The sequence below is a fragment of the Rhinoraja longicauda genome, chromosome 28 (assembly GCF_053455715.1).
Source record: "Rhinoraja longicauda isolate Sanriku21f chromosome 28, sRhiLon1.1, whole genome shotgun sequence".
Lineage (NCBI taxonomy): Eukaryota > Metazoa > Chordata > Chondrichthyes > Rajiformes > Arhynchobatidae > Rhinoraja > Rhinoraja longicauda.
In genome coordinates, this window is record NC_135980.1 from 12,050,459 (window position 1) to 12,065,300 (window position 14,842).

Below are 14,842 nucleotides of genomic sequence, written 5' to 3' on the forward strand. Positions count from 1 at the left end.
TGTTTAGAGCAATGAGATTCTGGAAAGATAGGCAGAAAGGAAAAGGAACTGGGGCATATCTCTCAATAAAGGATGAAATCACTGCAGTGGTGAGAAATAATATTTGGTTAGAGGTGCAAGAGTGGTTGGGGTGGAGATAGAAAATGAAGGGTAAGAAGTCATTGGCGGGAAGATCATATAGCCTGCACGATTTTTGGATAGACTGTAAATCAGTAAATAATAGGGGCTTGTAAGAAAGAGACTCATGGATGGTTTAAATTATTAAACAAATTAAATTGGCAAGGACAGTCTTGAGGGCATGTAGATTGAGTGTATTTGAAATGATTTTTTTTTGAGCGCTCCATTGAGAAACCATCCAGGGAGTATCTAATTTTAGATCTAGTACTGCAATATTAATCACAGATTAATTAATGACCTTACAGCTTAGAATTCCTTAGGAAAAAATATAAGATTGTGACAAAGATTCAATTCAATTCGGAAGAGAAATATGTGAAACTAATGTCCTAAGTTTAAATTACAATGGTGTGAGGCCAAAGCTGGCTGAAGTGGACTGGTTAAGTGTAGATAGTAAATTTAGAGATATACACTAGACCAAGTGGACCCGTTGGGCCCAAACCTCTCCTGCATTGGTGCAGCACCCTCTCCTCCCCCACTCCCCCCCTCTCCCTCCTCCCCCTTCTCCCCTCCTCCCCACTCACCTCCCCCCCTCCCTCCATCCCCCCTTGCCCTCCCCCTCAACCCCCCTTATCCCCCATCCTCCCTCCCCCCACCCCCTCCCACCCCCTTCCGCCTCCCCTCCCCCCACTCCATCCCCCTCAACCCACCTTATCCTCCCCTCCATCCTCCCCTCCCTCCTTCCCCCACTCCCTCCCTGGGAGAAAGATTTAAACTTTAAAATGTGAATAACTTTAAAAGTATAACACCAATTTCAATAAAACTACTTGCATTATCACTAAAGTGACAATGGTGAGAGTAAGGTGGGCCTAAAATTGTCACTCTATCGTGCACCGTTTTGGCTGAAGTTCAGTCACAAACAAGATAACAAACGAGAGTTTTAGTATATAGAATAGAATAGAATAGAATAGTTCCTTTATTGTCATTGTAACATGAGCCATGTACAACGAAATTGTAAAATGTCAGCCAGTCAGTGCACCATTCAAACATTTCTAAAAGCTAACGATACATACAAGGTAAAATATTTTAAAAAAGATAAACAACTAAAATAAATATCATGAAAATAGCACGCATAAACACCCAACCCTACATCCTTCTGTCGATTTCACAGTCTCTTATTATGTATCGCCCCTGCGTTCCTTGGCGGCTACATTTAGTGCCTTTATAGCAGTGGGGTAAAAACTATTTTTAAGTCTGTTTGTCCTTGTCCTTGTAGATCTGTACCGTCTGCCTGACGGTAACAGTTCAAACAGGGAGTGTCCGGGGTGGGAAATGTCCTTTATAATACTCTGGGATTTTTTGATGCAGCGGGAACTGTGTAAGTCCTCCAAGGTAAGTAGAGGGCAGCCGACAATCCTCTGGGCGTTGTCAATGGCCCTCTGGAGCGCTTTCCTCTGAGCCGCTGTGCAGCTGGTGTACCATACGCATACACAGTATGTTAGGATGCTCTCAATGTAGCACCGATAAAAGGACAACAGCAGTCTCTGAGTGATGTTATTCTTCCTGAGCACCCTCAGGAAGTGCAGTCTCTGCTGGACCTTTTTCAGCAGCGCAGAGGTGTTCACGCTCCACGTCAGGTCCTCCTCAATATGGATTCCCAGGAAGCGGAAATCCGCCACCCTCTCCACACAGTCCCCTCTGATAGTTAATGGTACCATGTCCGTTTTATTCTTTCTGAAGTCTATTATTATTTCCTTTGTCTTTAAGGTGTTGAGGAGCAGGTTATTTTCTCCACACCACACTGTCAGCTGCTCCGCCTCATCCCGGTAGGCGTACTCGTCCCCCCCGGTGATGAGTCCCACCACCGTAGTGTCATCCGCAAATTTGACAATGGTGTTGCTGTGGTGGGCGGGGGTGCAGTCATGTGTATAGATGGTGTAGAGCAGGGGGCTCAGCACGCAGCCCTGTGGAGAGCCGGTACTGAGGCTGAGGGCCGTGGATGTGTGATGGCCCACTCTGACTCTCTGGCTGCGAGCTGACAGGAAGCTATTTATCCACATGCAGGTGGAGTGTGGAAGTCCCAAGTCCCCCAGTTTGTCCACCAGTTTATGGGGAAGGATTGTATTAAAGGCAGAGCTGTAGTCCACAAAGAGCATCCGCACGTAGCTCCCCGGCTGCTCCAGGTGGAACAGTGCAGCATGGAGGGCTGTGGCTATAGCGTCCTCTGTGGATCTATTCGCTCTGTACGCAAACTGGTGGGGGTCAAAGCTTCGGGGCAGGAGTGATGTGATATGACCCCGGACCAGTTTTTCAAAACACTTCATCACCACTGGTGTGAGTGCGACTGGCCGGTAGTCGTTGAGGCTGGAAATGTGGGGTTTTTTGGGCAAGGGGACTATGATTGCGGACTTCAGACAGGATGGAACAGTGGACTGGGCCAGAGACTGGTTGAAAATCCTCGTACAGACTCCAGCCAGCTGGTCAGCGCAGTCCTTCAGCACGCGTCCAGAGACGCCGTCGGGTCCAGTAGCCTTCCTTGGATTGATGGCCCGCAGCGTGCGCCTCACCTCATGCTCCTCTATCTTGAGGGTTAGGCTGCTGTGGACCATGTGGTGTGATATGGCTGTCTCGGGTGGCTCCACTTCAAAGCGAGCAAAGAAGAGGTTCAGCTCCTCTGCCAACGAGGCGTCACCTTCAGCAGCTCCAAGGTTGGTCTTATAGTTGGTTAGATACTGGATCCCCTGCCACACCTGCCTGCTGTTGTTACTGTCCAGGTGGTCCTCTATCTTCCTCCTGTAGTCTAATTTGGCCTCTCTGATGCCTCTCTTCAGGTTAGCTCGGGCCATGCTGTATAAAGCCCTATCGCCAGACCTAAAAGCAGTGTTCCTCTCTTTTAACAGCCGCTGGACCTCCCGGGTCATCCAGGGCTTCTGGTTGGGGTAGACCCGGATGCGTTTGTCCACTGTGACAGTGTCCATGCAGTTTTTAATGTAACATAGTACACTGTCTGTGAACACCTCCAGGTCCCGGTGTTCAAACACATCCCAGTTGGTCCTGTCGAAGCAGTCCTGCAGCTGCTGAGATGCACCATCAGGCCAAGTTGTGATGGTCTTTGTGATGGTAGGAGCGGTTTTCCTGAGGGGGGCATATGCAGGAATTAAAAACAGGGACATATGGTCCGACTGACCCAGGTGTGGTAGTTGTCTAGCCCTGTAGCCCAGCTTGATGTTGGAGTAGACCTTGTCCAGTGTGTTAGCTCCTCTTGTAGCACATTTAACATGCTGATAGAATTTGGGGAGCATTTTCTTCAAGTCCGCGTGGTTAAAGTCCCCTGCTATGATGTGAACACCGTCAGGATATATGCTCTGTTGACTGCTAGTGCTACCATACAAATATCCGATAGCCGAGTTAGCATTAGCATCCGGTGGTATGTACACAGCAGTTATCATGACAACAGTAAACTCTCTAGGGAGATAAATGGGCCTGCATTTAACAGTCACATACTCCAGGTCCGGGGAGCAGTGACTGTCTACAATCACTGTGTTTGTACACCAGGTGTTGTTCACGTACACACAGAGCCCTCCACCTCTGCTCTTACCAGAGTCTCTTGTCCTGTCATGACGCTGTGCTGTGTAGCCTGCTAGCTCGATAGCAGAGTCCGGAATGAAAGAATGAAGCCAGGTCTCCGTGATCAACAGGATACAGCTGTCCTTCACGGCGTTGTTAGCTGCAGTCTGCAGCCTAAGTTCATCCATCTTGTTAGCGAGGGATCTGGCGTTCGTTAGAAACAGGCTGGGAAGCGGTGGTTTCAGTGGCTGCCTCCGTAGCCTGACCAGAGCGCCGGCCCTGCCGCCTCGCTTTTGCCTTCTCTCTCTGCGCCGCCTTCGCCTCCTCCCCGCGGGGATGGTGATCCACGGAGAGTCGGGGCTCCTCGCTATGTCCGCCGGGATCTTGTATGAGCGGACAAACTCGGCGGTAACCCCCCATTCGCGACCGGCTCCAATCCTAAGAAGATCCTGCCGGCCGTAGACGTTGTTCGCCCGACAGTAAGTACACAGGGCACAAAACAACACGCACACATACACATACACATACACATACACAAAAAACACGAGCACTGACCGGGAGGACATCGAGCCGCTGCAACTGTGTGCGCCGCCGAATACAGATAAAGGCAGATGCTAAAGTAAACATTGGCCCCATCAGAGGAGGATAGTGGGGAATTAATATTGGAAACAGAGATCTGGCAAAAATTACCAAATAATTGTTTTGAATCAATCTTCATGGTAGAATGTGCTAAAATATCCAAATTATAATAATGTAATCAAGGGACTATAAGGAGGAAGCAACGTCAAACAATCCATATCGCTACAAAAAAAGTACTTGGCAAACTAACAGAGCTCAAAATTGCCATGTCCCCAGAATCTGATGATCTATATCCTGGGACCTTTAAGGATGTGCCCAGCGATAGTGGATGGGTTGGTTATAATCAATCACAATTTCCCAGATTCTGGAGAGATCCCAGAAGATTAGAAAACTGCAAATGTAACATTATTCAAGAAAGGAGACATAAAGCAGGAAATTACAGGCTAGTTATCCTACCAGCTGTATTTGGAAAATGCTGGAATGCATTATTCCAAGACATTTTAAAAATCATAACACAATCAAGCAGAGTGAACATGGTTTTATGAAAACAAAATAGTGCTTGACAACTTGCTAGAGTTATTTGTGGATTAAGTACCACACATGGGGCTGATAAAGAAGATGAGAGACCATGGTATCAGAGGGAAGATACTAGTATAGGTAGCAGGTTGGCTGAATGGCAGAAGACAAAGAGTGGCTGGTAGTGACTTGTGGTGTTCCGCAGGGGTCGATGCTGGGGTTGGACGTCATTAATTTGGATGAGGGAATTAAGGGTTTTGTGGTCAAGTTTGCAGATGATACGAAGATAGGTGGAGGAGCTGGTAGTGTAAAGAAAGCAGGGACTCTGCAGGACTTGGACAGGTTGGGAGAGTGGGCAAAGAAACAGCGAATACAGGGTAGCAAAGTGTGGAGTCGTGCATTTTGGGGGTAGGAATAAAGGCATAGACTATTTTCTAAATGGGAAGAGAATTCAGAAATCAGAGGTACAAAGGGATTTAGGAGTGCTGGTGCAGGATTCCCAAAAGGTTAATTTGCAAGTACAATCGGTAGTAAGGAAGGCAAATGCAATGCTAGCATTTATTTCGAGAGGACTAGAATATAAACACATGTATGTAATGCTGAGGCTTTGAACGGCACTGGTCAGATCACATTTGAAGTAGTGTGAGTAGTTTTGGGCCCCATATCAGAGGAAGGATGTGCTGGCATTGGAGAGGGTCCAGTGGAGGTTTATGAGAATGATTCCAGGAATGATTAGGTTAACTTCTGATGAGCATTTGACGGCACTGGGCATGTACTCACTGGAGTTTAGAAGGATGAGGAGGGACCTCATTGAAACTTACCGAATAATGAAAGGCCTGGATAAAGTGAATGTGGAGAGGAAGTTTCCACTAGTGGGAGAGTCGAGGACTAGAGGCCATAGCCTCAGGATAAAGGACGTACTTTTTAAAAGGAGACGAGGAGGAATTTTTTAAACAAAGGATGGTGAATCTGTGGAATTCACTGTGGCTGTGGAGGTCGTGAATTGATATTTTTAAGATGGAGATTGACATTCTTGATTAGTACGAATGTGAGGGGTTATGGGGAGAAGGTAGACAAATGAGGTTGAGAGGGAAAGACAGATCAGCCATGATTGAATGGCAGAGTAGACTTGATGGGCCGAATGGCCTAATTTGCTCTGATGAACTTATTAGTAAACATGGGTAAAGAGGAACCAGATGTATTCTATTTACAAGACGAGTGGAAGGTGCTGGGGTATTATATTGGCATGAAAAGGGAAGTAGCTAATGGCCAGAAAACAGTCAGGATCAATAAGTCATTTTCAGATTGGCAATGTAACCAGAGGGGGATCACAGAGTTCAGTGCAGGAGCCTCAACTACTCAAAATCTACAATGATAACTTGGATGAAGGGACAGAATAGACTGCAGCACAAACTACTGATGATTGAAAAATGGCTGTTAGAAACTTTGTGAGAACATCTGCAAAAAGTTATAGAACCGTCAAGTTGGAAGGGAAAATGTTGGCAGAAGAGGCATGATGGGAGGGAAGTAAACGTGAATGGGAGGTAAACGTGAAAGGAGGAAGGAAGAATAATATAAATTGTTTTTCAAATAGACAGACTGCAAAGTGTTGCATTGCAAAGAGAAGCGAGGATCCTTGTATATGCAGGTATAGCAAGTAGTTAGGAAGTCTAATGTAGATGTGGCTTTTCTTGAAAGGATAGGGAGTAAAATAGTAAGGAGGTTTTGATACAACTTGATATGGTACTGGTGAGATGGGGAAACAAGTAACTGCAGATGCTGGTATATACCAAAGATAGACATAAAGTGCTGGAGTAACTCAGGCAGCATCTCTGAAGAAAAAGGATGGATGACGTTTCAGGTCATGACCCTTCTTCAGACTCTAAAGAAGGTTCCTGACTTGAAACATCGTCCATTCCTCTTCTTTCTACCAAAGTGGAACACCCTGCACATGTCCAAATCAAATTCCAAATGCCATTCCATGCCTCACTTCCTCAGTTCATCTAAATTCTGTTGTAATCTTAAGTAAAGTTCTTCACTGTCCCTATGCTTGGTGTTAGCCACAAACTTACTAACCATGTTATCAACATTGCCATCCAAATTGTTAATATTGAAGACAAATAGTGGTCCTTGCACCGATCGCTAGTCGCAGTCCTCCAATCTGATTAACAACCCTCCACTATCACTCTGGCTCCTTCCACTAAGCCAATGTTGTATCCAATTGGTTAGCTCACCTTGGATCCCATGCGATCTAACCTTCCAGACTAACCCACCACATCGGACCATAAAGGCAACGTCTACCATCCTCTTTGTCACCTCTTCAGAGAAGACAATCACATTTTTGAGATGCAATTTCTCACACATAGCCATGAGGATTACCCCTTATTAATCATTGCTTTTCAAAATGGTGGCAGGTCCTGTCCCTCATAATCTCCTCCAGTCATCTTCCCCCCTCACTGATGTTAGGCTCTCTGTCCTGCTGTATCCTGGCTTGTCCTTGTGCCCTTCTGAAACGAAGGCACAATATTAGCCGGCACGGTGGTGTGGCGGTAGAGCTACTGCCTTACATTGCCAGAGACCTGGGTTTGATCCTGACAACGGGCGCATGTCTGTATGGAGTTCTCCCTGAGACCTGCGTGGGTTTTCTCCGAGATCTCCGGTTTCCTCCCACACTCCAAAAACGTACAGGTTTGTAGGTTAATTGACTTGGTATTGTGTGTATGATAATGTTAGAAGGGAGGAATGGCTGGTCGGTGTGCACTTGGTGGGCTGAAGGGCCTGTTTCCACGCTGTATTTCTAAACTAAAATTAGCCACCCTCTAGTCCCCCCACTACTGAAAATGTGTGTTTTGTCTGTTCTTATATTTCCTTGAAGTATTTCCAAGCACTCAATTATTTACAATTCATTTACCAATTGTAAATTTACCATTTACAATTGTTTGCCATTCATGTGAACAAATTAAATAATAGTTAAAATAAGGAAGAATTAGCTCATGTCGAAGATTTGTTACAATTATCATTGAAAATGCAAACTTAATCACAAACTAGTTAGCAGTTATAGCGTCCTCACCTCATGTTGAAAGGAGCCATTAATCGCACCACATACTGTCGATCTTTGGGAAGTTTGAGTTTTGGGATTTTTGATGGATCAAAATCCGGTGGGTAGTATTTCTGATGAGAGAAAGAAGCAGTGTTTATGATGAAATTGCCAGCAACAATTTATTTATTCCAAGAGGACTAGAATACAAAAAACAGGGATGTAATGCTGAGACCGCATTTGGAGTATTGTGAGCAATCTTGGGCCTCATATCTGAGGAAGGATGTGCTGGTGCTGGAGAGGGTGGAGTGGAAGTTTATGAGAAAGATCCCAGGAATGAGTGGGTTAACATATGATGAGCGTTTGATGGGAATGTGCCTCTACTCGCTGGAGTATAAAGGATGAGGGGGAACGTCGTTGAAACTTACCGAATAATGAAAGTGCCTGGATAGAGTGGATTTATAGACAATAGGTGCAGGAGGAGGCCATTCGGCCCTTCGAGCCAGCACCGCCATTCAATGTGATCATGGCTGATCATTCTCAATCAGTACCCCGTTCCTGCCTTCTCCCCATACCCCCTGACTCCGCTATCCTTAAGAGCTCTATCTAGCTCTCTCTTGAATGCATTCAGAGAATTGGCCTCCTGAGGCAGAGAATTCCACAGATTCACAACTCTCTGACTGAAAAAGTTTTTCCTCATCTCAGTTCTAAATGGCCTACCCCTTATTCTTAAACCGTGGCCCCTTGTTCTGGACTCCCCCAACATTGGGAACATGTTTCCTGCCTCTAACGTGTCCAACCTATTAATAATCTTATACGTTTCGATAAGATCCCCTCTCATCCTTCTAAATTCCAGTGTATACAAGCCGAGTCGCTCCAGTCTTTCAACATATGACAGTCCCGCCATTCCGGGAATTAACCTTCGGAGAGGATGTTTCCACTAGTGGGAGAGTCAAGGACCAAAGGTCATAGTCTCAGAATTAAAACATGTTCATTAGAATGGAAATGAGGAGGAATATCTTTAGCCAGAATCTGTGGAATTCATTGCCACAGAAGACTGTGGAGGCCAAGTCAATGGATATTTTTAAGGCAGTGATTGGTAGGGGTATCAGGCATTGTGGGGAGAAGGCAGGAGAATGGGGTTAAGATGAATAGATCAGCCATGGTTGAATGGCGAAGTAGACTTATATCATATCATATATATACAGCCGGAAACAGGCCTTTTCGGCCCACCAAGTCCGTGCCGCCCAGCGATCCCCGCACATTAACACTATCCTACACCCACTAGGGACAATTTTTACATTTACCCAGCCAATTAACCTACAGACTTGATGGGCCGAATGGCCTAATTCTACTCCTATCACTTATGAACAAAATATTCTCATATGCCTATTGAGAAGGCGGATGTTAGAATTGAGTTTCAGCATCATGGAGAGGTACGGCAGCCTAATGATGAATGTTGCAGCCACTGCCTCACAGTAGCAAAGACCCAGGTTCAGTGTTGACCTCTGGTACGGACTGTGCGGGATTTGCCCGTGCTCCCTGTGTGTGGGTCTCCTTTCACATTGCAAAGATGTGCTCGTCGGAAGGTTTACTGCCCTAAATTTGCAAGTGAACGTTGGGTTTAGTTTATTGTCGCATGTACCGGTAGTTTTGCTGTGTGCTAACCTGTCAGCGGACAGACAATACATGACTACAAATTTAGACACAAAATGCTGGATTAACTCAGCGGGTCAGGCAGCATCTCAGGAGAGAAGGAATGGGTGATGTTTCGGGTCGAGACCCTTCTTCAGACATGACTACAATCGAGCCATCCACAGTGTAGATACAATCTGCGGGATTTGGAGTAAATAAAATGGGATTAATGTAGGATTGGTGTAAATGGGTGGCCGAGTGTGGATTCAGCAGGCCAAATGGCCCGTTTCCATACTGTATGTCTCTACGATAATGACCTATTTTCTCCCTTTCTGTGCATTGACTTGTCCATGTGATTCCAATAGTTTTATGCTGGACAATAAGCACTTCCTGTGGATTGGCATCGATGAACTAGATTTGAAAGGAACATTAACCCACTGCACCCTTGAGTGTGCCTCAGAAGTAAATAATTATGGCTGTTCAGAGGCAGCTTCAATGACACAGTTCAAGCAGAAGTGCAGATAATACAATGCCACGTAGATGTAGCAATAGTCTGAAGTTGTTTTTAATGGATGTCTCAAACAATTCAGAAGGTCCCAATTCTGACTACCAATCTGTGCTGAGGTATCTATTGGATAAACAGCAATACACTAGGGACACATGGAGAATGGGGCCATCCTGTTTGAGGGCATTGGTGCAGGAGGAGAGGGGACAGGGGGATGTGATGTGGATGGTTAAGAGAGGATGGGGAGTCACTGGGGAGGGGTACAGAGCTTGAATGGGGGCAGTAAGTGTCAGGCCAGGAACAGAGCTGTGGAGGGGAGCTGGTATAAAGGGGGCGGCAAAGTAAAGGGATTGGAGGGAGAAGGGAATGGGTGGCGATTAGAACTGTGGGATCCAAGATGCAAAGGGAGGATGGGGGGAAATATGGGGAGAGTTTAGGAGGGGACATAGGGAGAGGGGAAGAGAGTAGCGAACGTGGGGAGAGGGAGCAGGAATAGGGGACGTGGGCAGGAGTAAGGGACGTGGGGAGAGGGGGCGGGAGTAAGGGACGTGGGGAGATACGGTGGGAGGAGGGGACGTGGGGAGAGGGGATGGGGGCGGGCACGTGGGGAGAGGGGGCGGGAGTAGGGGACGTGGGGAGAGGAGGCAGGAGGAGGGGACGTGGGGAGAGGAGGCGGGAGTAGGGGACGTGGGGAGATACGGTGGGAGGAGGGGACGTGGGGAGAGGGGACGGGCACGTGGGGAGAGGGGGCGGGAGCAGGGGACGTGGGGAGAGGGGACGTGGGGAGAGGGGGCGTGGGGAGAGGGGGCGGGAGGAGAGGGGGCAGGAGGAGAGGGGGTGGGGACGTGGGGAGAGGGCGGGAGGAGGGGACGTGGGGAGAGGGGGTGGGGAGAGGAGGCAGGAGAGGACGTGGGGAGAGAGTAGGGGATATGGGGTGGGAGGAAGTGACGTGGGGAAAGGGGGCGAGAATAGGGGACGTGGGGAGAGAGTAGGAGATGTGGGGAGAGGGGGGCCAGAGGAGGGGATGGGGGAGAGGGGGTGGGAGGAGAAATCATTAGATCATAAGAGATAGGAGTAGAATTAGGCCAGTCAGCCCATCAAGTCTACTCCACCATTCAATCATGGCTGATCTATCTCTCCTTCCGTAACCTCTGACACCCGTACTAATGGGGAGGATATGGATCTGGGTGGGAGGGGGTCATTGGGGAGAGGGGGCAGATGTGTGGAGGCGTGAGGACGAGCCCTGGAAAGGGGGGGTTGTATGTGGGAGGAGAGGACGTGAGGAGGAAAGGATATGGAGGGAGGGGGCAGGAGGAGGGGATGTGGAGAGATGGTGGGAGGGGGAGAGATGGTGGGAGGGGGAGAGATGGTGGGAGGGGGGAGAGATGGTTGGAGGGGGGAGAAATGGTGGGAGGGGGGAGAGATGGTGGGAGGGGGGAGAAATGGTGGGAGGGGGAGAGATGGTGGGGGGGGAGAGATGGTGGGAGGGGAGAGATGGTGGGATAGATGGTGGGAGGGGGAGAGATGGTGGGAGGGGGGAGAGATGGTGGGAGGGGAGAGATGGTGGGAGAGATGGTGGGAGGGGGGAGAGATGGTAGGAGGGGGGAGAGATGGTGGGAGGGGGGAGAGATGGTGGGAGGGGGGAGAGATGGTGGGAGGGGGGAGAGATGGTGGGAGGGGGGAGAGATGGTGGGAGGGGGGAGAGATGGTGGGAGGGGGGAGAGATGGTGGGAGGGGAGAGATGGTGGGAGGGGGAGAGATGGTGGGGGGGGAGATATGGTGGGAGGGGGGAGAGATGGTGGGGGGGAGAGATGGTGGGAGGGGGGAGAGATGATGGGGGGGGGAGATGGTGGGGGGGAGAGATGGTGGGAGGGGGGAGAGATGGTGGGAGGGGAGAGATGGTGGGAGGGGGGATGGTGGGAGGGGGGAGAGATGGTGGGAGGGGGGAGAGATGGTGGGAGGGGAGAGATGGTGGGAGGGGAGAGATGGTGGGATAGATGGTGGGAGGGGGAGATGTGGGGAGAGGGGGGGGCCAGAGGAGGGGATGGGGGAGAGGGGGTGGGAGGAGAAATCATTAGATCATAAGAGATAGGAGTAGAATTAGGCCAGTCAGCCCATCAAGTCTACTCCACCATTCAATCATGGCTGATCTATCTCTCCTTCCGTAACCTCTGACACCCGTACTAATGGGGAGGATATGGATCTGGGTGGGAGGGGGTCATTGGGGAGAGGGGGCAGATGTGTGGTGGCGTGAGGACGAGCCCTGGAAAGGGGGGGTTGTATGTGGGAGGAGAGGACGTGAGGAGGAAAGGATATGGAGGGAGGGGGCAGGAGGAGGGGATGTGGAGAGATGGTGGGAGGGGGAGAGATGGTGGGAGGGGGAGAGATGGTGGGAGGGGGGAGAGATGGTTGGAGGGGGGAGAAATGGTGGGAGGGGGGAGAGATGGTGGGAGGGGGGAGAAATGGTGGGAGGGGGAGAGATGGTAGGGGGGGAGAGATGGTGGGAGGGGGGATGGTGGGAGGGGGGAGAGATGGTGGGAGGGGGGAGAGATGGTGGGAGGGGAGAGATGGTGGGAGGGGAGAGATGGTGGGATAGATGGTGGGAGGGGGAGAGATGGTGGGAGGGGGAGAGATGGTGGGAGGGGAGAGATGGTGGGAGAGATGGTGGGAGGGGGGAGAGATGGTAGGAGGGGGGAGAGATGGTGGGAGGGGGGAGAGATGGTGGGAGGGGGGAGAGATGGTGGGAGGGGGGAGAGATGGTGGGAGGGGGGAGAGATGGTGGGAGGGGGGAGAGATGGTGGGAGGGGGGAGAGATGGTGGGAGGGGGGAGAGATGGTGGGAGGGGGGAGAGATGGTGGGAGGGGGGAAGAGATGGTGGGAGGGGAGAGATGGTGGGAGGGGAGAGATGGTGGGAGGGGAGAGATGGTGGGGGGGAGATATGGTGGGAGGGGGGAGAGATGGTGGGGGGGAGAGATGGTGGGAGGGGGGAGAGATGATGGGGGGGGAGATGGTGGGGGGGAGAGATGGTGGGAGGGGGGAGAGATGGTGGGAGGGGGGAGAGATGGTGGGAGGGGGGAGAGATGGTGGGAGGGGAGAGATGGTGGGAGGGGGGATGGTGGGAGGGGGGAGAGATGGTGGGAGGGGGGAGAGATGGTGGGAGGGGAGAGATGGTGGGAGGGGAGAGATGGTGGGATAGATGGTGGGAGGGGGAGAGATGGTGGGAGGGGGGAGAGATGGTGGGAGGGGGGAGAGATGGTGGGAGGGGAGAGATGGTGGGAGAGATGGTGGGAGGGGGGAGAGATGGTAGGAGGGGGGAGAGATGGTGGGAGGGGGGAGAGATGGTGGGAGGGGGGAGAGATGGTGGGAGGGGGGAGAGATGGTGGGAGGGGGGAGAGATGGTGGGAGGGGGGATAGATGGTGGGAGGGGGAGAGATGGTGGGAGGGGGGAGAGATGGTGGGAGGGGGGAGAGATGGTGGGAGGGGAGAGATGGTGGGAGGGGAGAGATGGTGGGAGGGGGAGAGATGGTGGGGGGGGGAGATATGGTGGGAGGGGGGAGAGATGGTGGGAGGGGAGAGATGGTTGGAGGGGGGATGGTGGGAGGGGGAGAGATGGTGGGAGGGGGGAGAGATGGTGGGAGGGGAGAGATGGTGGGAGGGGAGAGATGGTGGGAGGGGAGAGATGGTGGGATAGATGGTGGGAGGGGGAGAGATGGTGGGAGGGGGGAGAGATGGTGGGAGGGGAGAGATGGTGGGAGAGATGGTGGGAGGGGGGAGAGATGGTGGGGGGGGAGAGATGGTGGGAGGGGAGAGATGGTGGGGGGGGGATATGGTGGGAGGGGGGAGAGATGGTGGGGGGGGGATATGGTGGGAGGGGGGAGAGATGGTGGGGGGAGATGGTGGGGGGGGGAGAGATGGTGGGAGGGGGGAGAGATGGTGGGGGGGAGAGATGGTGGGAGGGGGGAGAGATGGTGGGAGGGGGGAGAGATGGTGGGGGGGGAGAGATGGTGGGGGGGAGAGATGGTGGGAGGGGGGAGTGATGGTGGGAGGACATTGGGAAGAGGGGGCAGATGTGCAGGGGAGAGTGAGGAGGAAGGGATATGGAGGGAGGGGGCAGGAGGAGGGGATGTGGGGAGGAGGATGAACCCAGGAGAGGAGGATGGGGGGGGGGGGAGGACATTGTGGGGGGGGGGGGGGGGGGGAGGTGGGGACGTTGTGGGGGGGGGGAGGAGGTGGGGACATTGTGGGGGGGGGGCAGATGTGGGGAGTGAGGGGGGGGAGGTTTGTGAGATGGGGAGTGGGGAAGCGGTTTCCATGACACCGATAAACTCCCCGCTGTCCGGCCGCTTGCCCGGAGCGGCACCATGGCGGCGGCGGCGGCGTCTCCACACTCACATTTAACACCTTACGCTCCGACATGGTTCAACTTCAGCGGCTCCGCGGGCCACCGCCCTCTCCAACCGAACTTGCGCGTTTAGTCCCGCCCCCGCGCTAACCCTCCAACCCGATTGGCAGACGGCAACGTTCCGTCTTCACTTCCCGGTTTCCTATTGGGTCTTTCCTGCGTCAGTCAAATCCCTCGTCAAGTTCGGTTGCGCCACCGTGCCGCTGTTGAAACGTCCGATGGGACAACCGGGGGTTCTCTGCTCCGTTCCCATCTCCAACAGATCCAGTGGGGAGAACTTTAGCCAAGATGCTACCCACTCCCACTCCCACTCCCATAGTTAGGGTTGAACATGTTCGCAAAATTCAGTCCAACTTATGGACTCTGTTGCCATTTTTACATGGTTATTATTAAACACAAATGTAACACATTTATTGAGATATTCTTAATTGTGTGAGAAACATTTTCAGTCAGAGAGTTGTAAATCTGTGGAATTCTCTGCCTCAAA

At 51.3% G+C, this 14,842-nt stretch overlaps 1 protein-coding gene across 1 annotated transcript in view; it reads right to left on the minus strand.

Annotated features, from left to right (window-relative positions):
• yju2 (YJU2 splicing factor homolog) overlaps positions 1–14,434 on the minus strand; it is a 39,708-nt gene extending 25,274 nt beyond the window's left edge. The window contains exons 1-2 of the mRNA XM_078423861.1: positions 14,346–14,434; positions 7,847–7,947 (exon numbers count right to left, since the gene is read on the minus strand). Of these exons, the coding sequence (XP_078279987.1) occupies positions 7,847–7,947; positions 14,346–14,369 (125 nt within the window). The 5' untranslated portion in view covers positions 14,370–14,434. The remainder of the gene's footprint in view (positions 1–7,846; positions 7,948–14,345) is intronic.
• Positions 14,435–14,842: the final 408 nt, after the last annotated feature.